Source organism: Megalobrama amblycephala, unplaced genomic scaffold, assembly GCF_018812025.1.
Source record: "Megalobrama amblycephala isolate DHTTF-2021 unplaced genomic scaffold, ASM1881202v1 scaffold199, whole genome shotgun sequence".
Classification (NCBI taxonomy): Eukaryota; Metazoa; Chordata; class Actinopteri; order Cypriniformes; family Xenocyprididae; genus Megalobrama; species Megalobrama amblycephala.
Window position 1 is genome coordinate 210,009 of NW_025953336.1, and position 16,497 is coordinate 226,505.

Sequence of the window (16,497 nt, forward strand, 5' to 3'; positions counted from 1 at the left end):
GGAAGTCCATAGCCCACGAGGCTGGGTTCTGGGACCACGGCAAACTCTGGAGTGGACTGATGGACTGGAGGGGGCTCTGGAACTGGAGCTGATGTGTGTGTAGCCCACATGCACCAAATGGTTGTGGCTATAATGGCCAACACTGCAATCTCTGATGGCTCAGGTGTGGCAACCATCTTGGCTGAGGTCTCACAGATAGCCACCTTAGCTGTGACAGGACAAGGCGAAAGTTCATAGACTGCTTCCTTAGCTGTGACAGGACAGGGCAAAAGTTCATAGACAGCCTCCTTAGCCGTGACAGGACAGGGCAAAAGTTCATAGACAGCCTCCATAGCCATGACAGGACAGGGCAAAAGTTCATAGACGGCCTCCTTATCCGTAACAGGATGGGGCGAAAGTTCATAGCTGGGTACCACTGACACCTCTTGAGGGTCTGCAGCGGATATACATATAACAATATATAATATATAACAATATAACAATATTATGAAAGCAAAAAGACAAATAACCTGGAGGTTAACCCATTAACCAAAGTATACCCCATTTCCCCAGGATATGTACTTAAAAGTCATTATTACAAGTAAACAGTTGCCGCTTAGATTTTTGACTATCAAAAAAAAAAAAGACATACTGGGTCGAGAGAGGACAAGAGTTCATCAACGGACTCTGTGGCTGATTCAGGATAGGATGAGAGTGTGTCGCTGGACGCCACCACCGTGCATGTAGCTGAAGCAAGCACCACCACTTCGTGAGGTTCTGCAGCGTATGCCGCCACCTCTGGAGATTCAGCGGTAATGTACACGGCCCAGGTACACCATAAGGCGACCCCCATTATGGGGAGTGCTGCAGACAGGGGAATCAGTTAAAGAGCAGGAGGACTAAAATTAGTTGGTTTGGAGAAACCAGTTGTTCAAATTGACACCAGCGGTGGATCCTCCACGCTGGATGCCAACCTCTGACATCCGATGACGGGTTCCCCCAACAGAACAGAGGAGGGTTGTGGTATGACAACCACAACAAGACGTGACTCTGGGGTGTCAGACATAATGTTGCAAGGTTCTAAAAGATCAGCGGAGATGTGATGTGACTCGACTCTGGACGATCTGCTGAGATGTGACGTGGATCACGAAGATCAACTGTGACTTGACTGGGCTCATGAAAATCAACTGTGACTTGACTTGGCGTTGTGGTGGCCACCATTTTGTGAGTGGGTTCTAGCGCAGCCACCATTAAAGGCACTGGAGTAATGTTGCATTCCTCCACGACCTCCGCAGTGAAAAGAGAGCCAGTTAACAGTAGAGCAAAATCCAAAAATTCAAAGAGTGACCCTCGAGGACCATAACTGATTAAATAATCTTGCAGTGGTTTATTTAATCCATGACAGAAGAAGTCAATGAGAGCAAAGTCAGGCAAGTCAGATAAATGTGCAATGTCCAGAAACTTTTGGATGTGGACCTCAAGGGTACAATTACCTTGACGTAGGCGGACAAGACGTACTGCTGGATCCATGTTGTGGCTGGAAACGCTCATAAAAGCAGCTGGATCTTGGTATGGTGGAGTATTCTGAAACGGATGGGACGGGACAACAGAGTTGGAAATCCACGTGCAGGCTTTATTAATAAAAGCGTAGTCGTACAGGCAGTAGGTCATACACCAGCAAACAGATTCAGGAAGGCAAGGCAAAAGAGTAATCCAAACACAGGCTATGGTCAAGGCAGGCAGCAAATGATCATCAAACAAAGAAACTTTCCAGGGTCAAAAACGCAGGCAAGGCAAGGCACACAGAATATGGAGACAAGGTTGAAAATAAGGCTAAACAATACTCAGCAAAGTGTGTGTGAAGGAGTGCAGCTTATAAAGGGAACCTGATGGGAAACAGGTGTGAGTGTGATCAGTGCCTAGCTGAGGGATTGTGGGAAATGTAGTCCAGAGTGAAGTGACTACATGTGTGCAATGAAAAAGTCTTAATGTTGAAACGGAGACCTCTGGCTGGGTGTGGAAAGAAGCAGCAGCATATTTTTACAATGACTGATTCTGAAACACACTGTACCCGGATTCTACTGTTGCTAGAGCAACGAACACATTTCAGCAAAATGTTTACTTCACTTAATAATAAAATTTACAATAAATAAATACATGTAGGCTGATCAATCACTGTTCAATAAATGTACGCTAAACATTTTATTTGTGTAATTAACATGTTTAATAATCAACAGAGCATTCAACATCTCAAGCGCAGGCAGAGTGCCTTCAGAAAGATGCCAGATTATTCTATAATACTAAAAACTTTTAGATTATATTTATTTTACTCATTCGTCTGAAATAAAATTATATTACGCTACATAATTTTTTTGTTATTTTTATTCGTCATGTAGGAGAGGCTGTGATATCATGTGTGTTAAACTGTCTTCCTCCTCCTAGCTCTTCCATTAAAATGAGGTGCAATACTCCAGATTTCCAAAAAATAAAACTTTAATCCAGTTGATATAGGCTAAAACAATCTTAGGATGCTGTTTGAGAAGAGTGTTTATATGTATGTGTGTTGTTTCCTAGAAAATACAATAGGTTACACACTATCACTGAATTAAATGACATAGGCTATAAATCATATTTCTTATCAATATTGAGTGACATAGTGAGGTAAACGAACACTGAAACTGCGATGATTAAAATAGCGTCTTAAAGATACACAATAAGGTGCAAACAGAATACTAAACACAGTGACATCAAAATTAGTTTTAATAATCAATAAGTTTAGTATCACACTGAACAATTGCGGTCATGAAACTGTGGTGAGGGAGACATGCAACAACAGATACACTTTCAACAAAATAATTATATTCAATCATTTAACAGTTAAGTTAAAGGATTAGTCCAGTTTTAAATACACTTTTCCTGATAAATTTACTCACCCCCATGTCATCCAAGATGTTCATGTCTTTCTTTCGTCAGTCGAAAAGAAATGAAGGTTTTTGAGGAAAACATTCCAGGATTTTTCTCCTTACAGTGGATTTCAATGGCTACCAACAGATTGAAGGTCAAAATTACAGTTTCAGTGCAGCTTCAAGGGCTTTAAACGATACCAGACGAGTAATAAGGGTCTTATCTAGCGAATCGATCGGTCATTTTCGAAAAAAATACAACCGTTTATGCTTTATAAACAAAATATCGCCTTGAACGTACTTTCCGCTTCCGCATTCTTCATAACGCTTACGCTGAATGTCCTACGCCTTCCCTATTCAAGTCACGGAAAAAAACTAAACTGGCGCCGCGTTCGTTCGGTAAGTAGAATAGGGAAGGCGCAGAACATTCAGCGTAAGCGTTATGAAGAATGCGGAAGCGGAAAGTACGTTCAATGCTATATTTTGTTTATAAAGCATAAACGGTTGTATTTTTTTCGAAAATGACCGATCGATTCGCTAGATAAGACCCTTATTACTCGTCTGGTATCGTTTAAAGCCCTTGAAGCTGCACTGAAACTGTAATTTTGACCTTCAATCTGTTGGTAGCCATTGAAATCCACTGTAAGGAGAAAAATCCTGGAATGTTTTCCTCAAAAACCTTCATTTCTTTTCGACTGACGAAAGAAAGACATGAACATCTTGGATGACATGGGGGTGAGTAAATTTATCAGGAAAAGTGTATTTAAAAGTGGACTAATCCTTTAATCACTTAACGCACACAATACTGCACAAAATAAACCAATAACAAAGACTCTCTCTGTCCGAGACTCATACAATCTGGGCCAGTATGAACTAATACAGTAATGTGGATATTTACCGCAACCCATCCGTTATATTTGGTGATATACTGCCACCTGTTGGCACATTTGTGTATGTAACATTATTCTTAAGTTCTTAAACTCTTGTTAAACAGGTGTGTTTGTTATTGATGCACTCATTGAAAACCATTCAGGACTCACAAAGGAAAGATTGTCCTTTTTGTTAACAGCCCTTTATTCCTCATGACCTGTTGGATTCTGTCAGTAGCAAAATCAGATACACTATTAAAAACAAAAAGTCAGTTCAATCATGACAACTCTCGGAGTGGATTTAATTCAACCAGCATTTATTGGCATGGGGTATGAAGTATACATGGCTTGATTTTGGCGTACGAGATCTGCTACGCTGCTGCTGTTGCTGCTGCTACTGCTGCTGCAGTTACTGCTGCTGTTGCTGCTGAGCAAATACAAATTGTTTAGCTTAGTCAAATAAAACAACAAGGAAGAGGCTGCTGCAAGAATGGTAGAACCCCGTAGCAGATCTCTACAGGTGGCGCTGGGGAGGAGGAGGGATAACAGCGCTTCACATTGCGCAGCTTGTTGATCGCAGGCTAGGGTACGATATATATGGTTACGTGGATATGGAATTACTCCCGATTGGCTGATGCCATGGTGTAGAAAGAACCAATCAGCGCTTGGTTAGAGTTTCATGACTGAACTTTGTATTTTGGAAACTGCTCAGTAATAATTGATTAATAATCTTCTTCCTTCTTAGATCCCATGATGAATTCATTTCAACAAAAGAGAGAAAAATCTGTAACCCATTTGACGCGACCAAAATGTGAGTATTAAACATTTTCGTTTCGCAGATGCTTTATTCAAAGTGGCTTATACAGCATTCAAAGTTCACATATAATCAGTTCATGAATCGAACCAATGACCTTGGCGTTGTGAGCACCATGATACTGTTTGAGTCTGATCACGCTCTGACAACAGCAGTGATGTCTAGCACACATTGAAGTATATGCACGAGACATCACTGCTGTAGTCAGAGTGCGATCGGACCTCACTAAGCGAATGCTGAATGCAGTTGGACATAGTGGTGTTTTAGAGGTAAAAAATTATATAAATACTGTTCGGTTTCTCACACAAACCAATCGTTTAGTGTCTTAGGACATCAATGTGCCGTCACGAGCCGCAGGGTTTAATTTGGATTTGTCTATGCACGTTTTTTCAAATCTTATTAAAGAGTTTTTTCAACTCTTATAGAGTTCCCATTCACTCGCATTATTTGACTGACAGACGGCAATGGTTGCAGTTAAAAATCATCATTTGTTTTCTACTGAAGAAATAAGTCACCTACATCTTGAATGCGCTGGGGGTAAGCAGATAAACATCAAATATTCACTTTTGGGTGAACTATCCCTTTAATATACACGGATCAATAATTATGCAAATTAACCATGCCTCCACTCACTCACGCCAGCTCGGAGAGTCTAATGTTGCTGTAGTGATGAGCAATTTGTTGTTTGTTTTGTGGATATTTAAGAAAAGAATCTTGCTTCGCTTTGTATATTCAGTTTAACAGCTGTGCAACTGAACTACGCAGATTTTCTGACGCTTAAATTGTGTTTTTAATTATGAATTGGTAAAACGCCGTTGCAAAACGGTCTGAATCCACTTGTATTCATTGGACTGCTCTCTCACTGAATCATATGAAGCGATTTCACAGTAAATCAGACAGTATCGAGAGAACAAGCAGCCGTTTTCCTCTGTGAACTTCCGCCAAATGAATGTTTGACAATTTCGTTGCTTTTTGGAGGTTTCAGATTTAAAAAACATTCAGATTAAATCCTGCAGGCGCCCGTGCCTTCTCCGTACATGAAATAAATGCACATCCTTGAACGAGTGCGAACTTCCAGCGTATTTACTTGAACTTATCAGGTCGGCTAATATCTATGGTTTAATCCATTCCAGAGGCGGCCAAAATCAGAATTTATAATGGACTGAATATCTCTCTCAGAACTTGACATGTGAGGCCACACTGACTGACATATGCACATGAATCACGCTCACACGCACACACTCAGATATTGTTTTAGCTGTGTTTTATAGTATTGAAATATTTCAAAGCACAAAAACATGAACTTTATTGGCTTTACTTCAAGTCAGCTGTCACTTTACTTTGGCGTGAGCCACTATGAGCTCGCACACTAGGCACAGCCCTTGCGACGGTTCTGTCATTAATTTATATGAATTAATATGATTAGCCTTTTGCTTGACTATGTTATCAAACAGCTAATAATGTGTTGCTAATGTTACACAAACCATGTTCCTGTTCTTCATCTCAGAGTCAGACAGCTGCCTTCTAACAATCAGTATCCTTACAAATGCTTTGAACAACTCAGAACGTCAGTGGAGAAAGGCTTATAGTTCATCATAACATCGTAATAGACTCGCTATATTGCTAAATCTACACAATTTTTCATATCAACTGAAAATATACTGGGATAACCTGGCTTCTCTCGAGACTTTCCTGCTTCAGAGCAGTCATAGTTAATGATATGCTAAAGCCTGCCAGTACATTGTTGTGATTGGTTACAAGGTAGTCTGTGACGTCACAAACATCCACGATTTCAAACCACGGGTTTTTGGTTTACTGCAGTTTCAAACATAAAATACTCAGCAATGGTGCTGACTTATGAATTTGCACATGGTTTGTCTTAAAGCATATTTAAACACTACATAGGCATATAAACAACATAAAAAACTTGATTTTCACCGCAGGGGGTCTTTAACAGGGTAACAAGAGGTCGAGGCAACAATAGACAGTTGAACACATGGCACAAACAACACAACAACACGTGCCAAAGCACATGGCGAACGAACAAATACACCACGCGTCGGAGTGCGTGAGTGGACAAACGAGACAGCCATGCGCTTCGGACAAACAGAGGTAGAAACACAAGGCAGATCAAACCGCCTTCCTCACAGAAGGATCAGTATTCTAAAGTGTTACCCCATCTTGATGTCCATTGCCGATCCTGTTCCCTTCTTTCTTTTCTCTGGTTTTTATAATAGGGGATTTGAAAAACACATTAATTCAATCCCTATTTTACTTAGCATCCTTGGATGGGTGAAAGTAAAATCACTACAGTTGATTCTGTCATCACCATAAAGTAGCTAGATTTGCTGATCTAAAATTTGTTCTGTAGTTAGTATATAGAGTGACACTTTAAAACTCTGTAAACTCTGTAACTGCTATAGACACAGAGCAGTGTTAATTTAAAGGTGCCATAGACTGTAAAATTGAATTTACCTCAGCATAGTTAAATAACAAGAGTTCAGTACATGGAAATGACATACAGTGAGTCTCAAACACCATTGTTTCCTCCTTCTTATTTAAATTTGATTTGTGCAAAAGACCTCCGAAGAACAGGCGAATCTCAACATAACACCGACTGTGACACAACAGTCGGGATCATTAATATGTACGCCCCAATATTTGCATATGCCAGCCCATGTTCAAGGCATTAGACAAGCCAGTATTAACGCCTGGAGCTACACAGCTGAATAAACAGACTTTATGCTGGTAAGCAAGCAAGAACAACAGCGAAAAATGGCAGATGGAGCAATAATAACTGACATGATCCATGATATCATGATATTTTTAGTGATATTTGTAAATTGTCTTTCTAAATGTTTTGTTAGCATGTTGCTAATGTACTGTTAAATGTGGTTAAAGTTACTATAGTTTCTTACTGTATTCACGGAGACAAGAGCCGTCGCTATTTTCATTTTTAAACACTTGCAGTCTGTATAATTCATAAACACAACTTCATTCTTTATAAATCTCTCCAACAGTGTGTAATGTTAGCTTTAGCCATGCAGCATTATCAGACTCATTCAGAATCAAATTTAAACATCCAAATAAATACTATATTTGCATGATCTGATATGCTGCATAACAAACTCTTTGTAAAGATCCATTTTGATGGTTATATTAGCTGTGTGAACTTTGTTTACGCAATGTATTATAGACTTGCGAGCTTGGGGGCAGGGAGCGTGAGCATTTAAAGGGGACACACATAGAATCTGCACATTTTTAATTATGCACCAAAATAGGCAGTTAAAACATGGTATAATAAAAAATCTGTGGGGTATTTTGAGCTGAAACTTCACAGACACATTCGGTGGACACCTTAGACTTATATTACATTTTGTGAAAAGGGGTTCTAGGGCACCTTTAACACCAGGGATTTTGATGTGCTTCAGAGTAAGGAGCTGAGTTTTAATCTCTCCCCTCTCTCTTTTTCTTGTAATAGTAATGACGTCTCTTTTCTCAGACTCTGAATGCTGTTAATAAACAGTGTAGGAAATGGCAAGTATTGCCCTGGCATTGCTTCTCACCATATAATGTATTACTACTTTATCAACCCCATCTGGTCCCAAGGATTTCAGTAGCCCAAAAAAGGCTCAAATTTGTAATGCAAGTAGTCCTGCGATTTGTGGCGTAGCGTACTCAACAAATGAAGTTCATGTAGTTGATCACTAACATTCTCTTCCTCCATTGCAATCTGCCGAAGTGATCATTATTTCATTTATTCATTAAGTGCATAATCCTTAAATACGCAACATGAAATAGCCAAGAATTCCTCAAAAAATGTCACACCATGTCTACACCAGACGCGACAAACCAACCGTTGCAAAGCATTTGGACTACATCAAAAATAGGACGGGCAATCCATTTACTGTCGGGAATTTGTTGTGTTGTGCCGCTCACATCTGATTTAGACATGTTGTTAGTGTGCTTTCTGCACTGAGTTAAATATCTCCATACCAGAACTCTGATTGTCAGATGAGAGCCAGTCAGAATGACCGACGTGACCGAAACTTGTTTGTTACGATGAACATTGATATATTCACCTCAGAGAATAGGGTACATGTATTTTACTTTATGTAACATTATTCTTAAAGGTGCCCTAGAACTTTTTTTTTACAAGATGTAATATAAGTCTAAGGTGTCCCCTGAATGTGTCTGTGAAGTTTCAGCTCAAAATACCCCATATATTTTTTTTAATTAATTTTTTTAATTAATTTTGGGGCATAATTAGAAACGAGCCGATTTCAGGTTGCGGTCCCTTTAAATGCTCGCGCTCTCTGCCCCCTCCCGAGCTCTCGACTCTATCACAGCATAAACAAAGTTTACACAGCTAATATAACCCTCAAAATGGATCTTTACAAAGTGTTCGTCATGCATGCTGCATGCATACATCGGATCATGTGAGTATAGTATTTATTTGGGTGTTTACATTTTATATTGAATGAGTTTGAGGCTATGGTCTGTGGCTAACGGCTAACATTACGCACTGTTGGAGAGATTTATAAAGAATGAAGTTGTGTTTATGCATTATACAGACTGCAAGTGTTTAAAAATGAAAATAGCGACGGCTCTTGTCTCCGTGAATACAGTAAGAAACGATGGTAACTTTAACCACATTTAACAGTACATTAGCAACATGCTAACGAAACATTTAGAGAGACAGTTTACAAATATCACTAAAAATATCATGTTATCATGAATCATGTCAGTTATTATCGCTCCATCTGTCATTTTTCGCTATTGTCCTTGCTTGCTTACCTAGTCTGATGATTCAGCTGTGCACATCCAGACGTTCTGCCCTTGTGTAATGCCTCAATCATGGGCTGGCATATGCAAATATTGGGGGCGTACACCCCGACTGTTACGTAACAGTCGTTGTTATGTTGAGATTCACCTGTTTTTCGGAGGTCTTTTAAACAAATGAGATTTATATAAGAAGGAGGAAACAATGGAGTTTGAAACTCACTGTATGTCATTTCCATGTACTGAACTCTTGTTATTTAACTATGCCAAGATAAATTCAATTTTTAATTCTAGGGCACCTTTAAGTTCTTAAACTCTTGTTAAACAGGTGTGTTTGCTATTGATGCACTCATTGAAAACCATTCAGGACTCACAAAGGCAAGATTGTCCTTTTTGATAACAGCCCTTTATTTCTCATGACCTGTTGGATTCTGTCAGTAGCAAAATCAGACACTATCAGACACACAAAAAATCAGTTTGGAAACTGCTCAGTAATAATTGATTAATAATCTTCTTCCTCCTTAGATCCCATGATGAATTCATTTCAACAAAAGACTGTAACGCGACCGAAATGTAAGTATTAAACATTTGCATTTCGCAGATGCTTTATTCAAAGTGGCTTACACACAATTCAAAGTTCACATATAATCAGTTCATGAATCGAACCAATGACCTTGGCGTTGTGAGCACCATGATACTGTTTGAGTTACAGGAAAGCCTCTTATTTCACACAATAACACATTCTGACACTATATTTGCACTATTATTAGGGGCCAAGCACAGAAGGTGTGTAGGCACCTATTTTATCTGTTGCCAGTCTTATTTTTCTTCTTCTTCTTCTGCTCTTGAGTCTATGGCAGCCCATAGAAACGCTTGCAGGAAAATTATGAAATTTGGTTAAAAAACAAAAAGTTATGGAATTCAAGTTGATTTGTCAAACTGTTTTCGAAAACATGTGCAAACGAATTTTATGTAGTGCCTGTGAAAATAGACATTAAGGCTGTATCTCCTCAACGCTTTATCATATTAAGACCAAACTTGTCATTATAAGCATGACCTGAGGTTATATGCTGTGTTTTGATGCAGCACCACCTACTGGTCAGGAGATTAAAAAAATGGCTATTTTTGCATTAAACTGCTTCAGTGTTACTTTTAACACCCTGCTAGTGGTTACCATATTAACACAGAGAGGTGTTGATTTAACACCGGGTAATTTCATGGCTCAAGACGTAAGCTTTCTGAACAGCAATGAAATTGTTGGTGTTTTATTTTATTGAGATAAATTTTCATTGAACTCAATGAAATAAAACACCAGCAAAGGAATGGTGTTTTTTCCTGTGTTTTTATTAGACATGCCACCAAGTTTCTATAACTCCAACAAACTTTGGATAAATTTAACATCTGATATCCAACATAAGTCTCTCCCACTTTATTGCCCTTTGAATGGAACATATACGTTCTCTCGGTCTGGAATCATGGTGGAATATCCTGTGGAGTCCACTTAGTGTCAAATAGAACAAACGTCTGAAGTGATACGAGATACATACAAAATGTGTATAGTGGGGGGTCATGAGGAACAGATTTGAGAACCCCTGATCTAGATGTAACTTGAATAGTTTAAAGCCCTTCAACATTTTACTGGATGGTGTGATAGCTGACAGCCTCACAATGTATCAGACATCATCAACAATCGGGAAGTTCTTGAAAGGACCAGATGCAAATGCATTCCCTGAGAACAAAACTAAAGTGACCTTGTCATGACCGTGCATACAGCTGATGAAAATGAGCAGCCAGCAAATGCCATCTACTGTTTTGGAAGAGGAAGTTGCTCAGCTGCATTTGTGAGAAAATCAAACCAAGAGAATCTCATAACAATTTTCTTTCACAAACGTAACAGAGATAATTATATGCATTTGTATGTTTTGGTTTTATCTTAAAGGTTATATGCAATTTGTACAGATTTATTTGTATTTATTTATGAAATATGTTTATATTTGTAAAACTGTATATTTGAAGAGTTTTGTTCCAAAACGCGATAAACGGCATTTAAAAAAAAAAAAACATAAAAATTTGAGTTTCCACCAAAATCAGTATTGTATCTGGTCGGTACTGAAAAGTCATTTCATTAATTTTGCGCAAAATGCGATATCCGTCGTTTTATTCTGTCATGTCAGAAATGTTATTCTGTCAAACGGCAGTCTCCCTTCTCCGCAGAACGCGATATATCCGCTCAAATCACAGCGCTCCATTCCACCCACTGTAAACAGTAATGGCGGTGCTCTCAATACACTTGACATCCTAGTTTTCCTTATTTACTTTGTGATCAACAAAAAGAGTAAAATTAATAATTTTGACAGCATTGATGAACCTGTGGTGATTTCTACGGTGGGGAAGAAACGCAAGTCATCGAAATGTAATCATTTACTAGGGGAGATTAAGAAGATGAGGCACTCAAGTAATTTATAACATTAACAAGATGACTCGTTCAATTAATTTTGGGAGCGACAACTGAATGTAATTTTAGTCAAGTGCCTGTATACAAGACTAGTATTGACAAAGAGGCTGTCATTAATGTGGATCAACTTACTTTGTTGTGTATTTTCAATATGAAAAATAACTTTTATACTGATTGATTGATTAATTGCATTTTGAAAAAAAAAATGTCATGGATTTATTGCATTTTTGGGGAAAAATAATCAGTTTTTAAAATAAACCTTTGGAAATCAATTAATTTTTATAACCAAAAGATGCAGAAAATTAAACAGAAAATAGTGGTTTCCATCTTTCCACACCTTTTTACTCAAATTAATCAAAATGGAGTTATTGCGTTTTGGAACCAAACTCTTCATTTATTTGTTACACTGCTGCATTTTCTCTCAAGTTGTGTTATGTGTTTAAGCTTTGCATTCAGTTTGCTTGAGTGTCAATATTTAAATCGCAAAGCAGATTGTGCTTGTTTGCAAAATGCTGGATTTGTTTAGTTTTGACTGAAATCTAGCTCGATAACACTGTGACACTTTCACAACATTGTCTGTTTTAGAATCAACTTGTGAATCAGCCAGTGACATTTAGAGCAGGACTATCTGTTTCACTGACCAATGACAGATAAGGGAGTGTTTGAGAAAATGTTACCAAAATATTTGCTATGATAATTGTATAGAGAATATTTGTGTTTGTGATTCACAGCCACCGCCACTGGCAGCAATGAGAAGGGCGTGTGGTGCGTGAGGATTGTCCTGACTGGAAAAACTGGAGTGGGAAAGAGTGCAACTGGAAACACAATCCTGGGAAGTGATATGTTTAAATCAAAGATCTGCATGAATTCTGTTACCAAGACCTGCCAAAGCAAGACTGGAGAGGTCTGTGGACGACCTGTGACTGTTGTGGACACACCAGGACTCTTTGACACATGCCTCAGCAATGAAGACGTCCGCAAGGAGATCATGAGATGCATTGAACTGTTGCTTCCAGGACCACACGTGATTCTGCTGGTCATCGCTGCCGGCCGGATGACATCAGAAGAGAGAGAGACACTTCAGCTCATCAAGATGACCTTCGGACAGAAAGCAGATGCCTACACTATGGTGCTGTTCACACGAGGAGACGATCTCACAGATCAAAGTATTGAAGATTGCATTAAAGAAGGAGATCCACACGTCCAGCAACTGATAGATGACTGTGGAGGACGATATCATGTGTTCAATAATAAACAGAAGGACCATGATCAGGTCATGAGTCTGTTAAAGAAGATCGATAAGATGATGTGGGAAAATAATGGCAGTTTCTATAATGACAAAATGTTTCATGAGGCTGAGAAAGCATTACTCTGTCTGGTCTATAAAAAGAGAGAGGAGGAGGTCAGACGAGAGATGGAGGACATTAAAGCCAAATATGAGTCTGAAATCAAAGAAATGAATGAGAAACAAGAGAAAGAAAAAGCACAAAGGAAAATTTGTGTCCTCCAGTAACAGACAAAAAAAAATGTGATTTTTCCTTTATAGGATGCTGTCAAAGAAAAAGTGCTTAGCCTTGAATTCCCATGTTGATTGTTTCATTTTGTTGCAATATCCCAGCTAACACTTTTTTGTTCTAAGAAATGTCTCCAAACATTCTTCTTTTTTTTCTTTTTCTTTTTTTTTTATGGAAACAATGTTTATGTCCAAATGTTAATTTTAAACATTAATGCTCTCTCACTTGTCACACACATATGACACTGATATAATTGACTGATATAATTGATTAATATATATAATTGATATTATATATATATATATATATATATATATATATATATATATATTAATATTATTAGCTGGACAAATACAAGATCGCTTTCCTCAGCAGACATTCAAACAGACTTTTATAATGGATATAATATTGTAGAAATCGACTTGAAGAATGAATGTTTTGCAATATATCAGACGCAGGTAATAGCCTACTCTCTCAGGCGATCTCTCTCTCTCTCTCTCTCTCTCTCTCTCTCTCTCTTGCTGCTATACAAGCGTTTCATTTATAACAAAGAAATGCATCTATTCAACCTTTACTGCATGAGGAGGTTCACAATATATAGTTATATAGACTTTGTCACATGATTTTCAAATACTTAATAAATAAATTGTATTGGCATTTGTCAACCTTCAAAAAAAAAAAAAAGGGTCCTCAACAAAAGAGCATAGGACATAGTTTACATTTCTCTGAAATTATATACAGTGTCCTCCACAATTATTGGCACCCTTAGTAATTATGAGCAAAGGCAGCTGTGAAAATAAATCTGCATTGTTTTTCCTTTTAATCTTTAATTCATAAAATTCACAAAAGTCTAACCTTTCATTGACGGAAAATAATTGAAAGTGGAGGGAAACTCACATTATGAAATATTTTTTTTTCTTCTCCAAAACACGTTGGCCACGATTGTTGGCACCCTTTTATTCAAAACTTTTTGCAACCTCCTTTTGCCGACATAACAGTTCCGAGTCTTCTTCTATAATGCCTGATGAGTTTGGAGAACACCTGACAATCAGAGATCAGAGATCATTCCTTCATACAGAATCTCTCCAGATTCTTCAGATTCCAGCTCCATGTTGGTGCTTCTCTTCAGTTCACTCCACTCATTTTCTTTAGGGTTCAGGTCAGGGGACTGGGTTGGCCTTGGTAGAAGCTTCATTTTGTGCTCAGTGACCCATTTTTGTGTTGGTTTTGCACTGTTTCTGAAGTTTGTTTTGGATCATTGTCCTGATGGAAGATCCAACCATGGCCCATTATTGGATTTCTAGCAGAAGTGGTCAGGTTTTGATTTTTTTATCTGTTGGTATTTGCTAGAATCCAAAATACCATGTATCTAAACAAGATGTCCAGGACCTCCAGCAGAAAAATAGGCCCACAACATTAAAAATCCAGCAGTATATTTAACCATGGGCATGGGGTACTTTTTACCCATGTGTGCACCAAACCCATCTGGTGGGTTTGCTGCCAAAAAGTTCTTCTTTTAGTTTCATCTGACCATAGAAGCCGGTCCCGTTTGAAGATTCAGTCGTGTCTGACAACTGAATATGCTGGAGATTGTTTCTGGATGAGAGCAGAGGATTTTTCTTGAAACCCTCCTGAACAATTTGTGGGGATGTAGGTGCTTTTGATCATTTTTTTAGGCTTTCTGAGTCTCAAGACTCAACTAATCTCTGCAGTTCTCCAGCTGTGATCCTTGGAGAGTCTTTGTCCACTCAAACTTTCCTCCTCACTGCCGTTAGGACGATTTAGACACACGTCCTCTTCCAGGCAGATTTGTAACATCTTTAGTTGATTGGAACTTCTTAATTATTGCCCTGATGGTGGAAATGGGGATTTTCAATGCATTAGCTTTTTCTTAAAACCATTTTCTATTTTGTGAAGCTCGACAATCATTTGCTGCACATTTGGCCTTTGTGTTTCTTCATGTTTATACTCCTGTGGAACAGGAAGTCATGGCTGGATAATTTAATTTTCATAGTCACCCTGGTGTGCTAAAAAAAATGTAAATATGAATGCGAATATACTTAGACAAAGAGATATTTTACTCATAAGAATTTCTAGGGGTGCCAATAATTGTGGCCAATATTGGAGAAAAACATTTACTTCATAATGTGAGTTTCCTCCCACTTTCAATTGTTTTACTTCAACGAAAGGTTAGAATTTTGTGAATTATTTTAATGAAAGATCAAAAGGACAAACAATGCAGATTTATTTTCACAGCCGCCTTTGCTTATATTTACTAAGGGTGCCAATAATTGTGGAGGGCACTGTATTTTAACATAAAATAAATATGAGGGATGAGAAAGGTAGATTGACTTTGTCACATGCTTTTTTCAATAAATAAAATGCATTGACATTTATCAACCTCAAAAAAAGAACAAAAAAGAAAAGAATGAAAAGTGCAGAAAAGTGCATCGAGCATAGTTGAGGTTTCTCTGAAATTACATAGTTTAACATAAAATTAAAAAAAATAAAAAACTTAAAATGATTTCCAATTTGCTATTTCCATTTCACATGTCTTACCCTCCTCAAAAGTACTTATCTTTTCACTTTAATTTCTATTGTATTTTCTATTTGTTATGTGAGGGCATTAGTGGGAGATTCTTCTTGATAAACAGAATTGGGTGTGAGAAGGCAGAGATGCTTCTGTTTCTTTTTGTAGAAAATAAATGGTCACTGTCTACACCGGTGTAAGAGGATGGTGTTTCCTTGCAAGTGAGGCAAGGTCTGGGAACCTGGATTTGTTGCTTCTCCAGTATTTCAAGGGGCTCTCGGATCTAGGAATTGGGGGCTCTGAGAGATACACATTTATCTAAAGTAGACCATGAACAAAGAAAAAAAAATGCTATTTAGGTCTATTTTAAGAGGCAGTGCATCTGAAGCATGAATGAATCTATTTAAATCCTTAAAGGTCTTGCATCATGAATGTCTGAAGAATGAACACGCAGCTCAGCGATATCTTCTGCTGTTGGCCTGTTGCCTTCATCAAGATCTTTAAGAAGATCAGCCTTGTATGCTTGCAAAATTATCATGGTATGGCAATGCGGCTGTTGGAAAAGTTTGATTCATGCTTCAAATGCGTTACACTGAGGGTCGCTCCCCAAGTGCCGTTACCAGCGCAGTGCGAGTTCCCTTGAAATGGAGT

The 16,497-nt window shown here is 38.3% G+C and overlaps 1 protein-coding gene across 1 annotated transcript; it reads left to right on the forward strand.

Annotated features, from left to right (window-relative positions):
- Positions 1–965: 965 nt before the first annotated feature.
- LOC125260905 (GTPase IMAP family member 9-like) lies at positions 966–13,315 on the forward strand. Its single transcript, XM_048179409.1, has 2 exons — positions 966–1,002; positions 12,534–13,315. The coding sequence occupies exons 1-2, from the start codon at positions 966–968 to the stop codon at positions 13,313–13,315; spliced, it is 819 nt and encodes a 272-aa protein (XP_048035366.1).
- Positions 13,316–16,497: the final 3,182 nt, after the last annotated feature.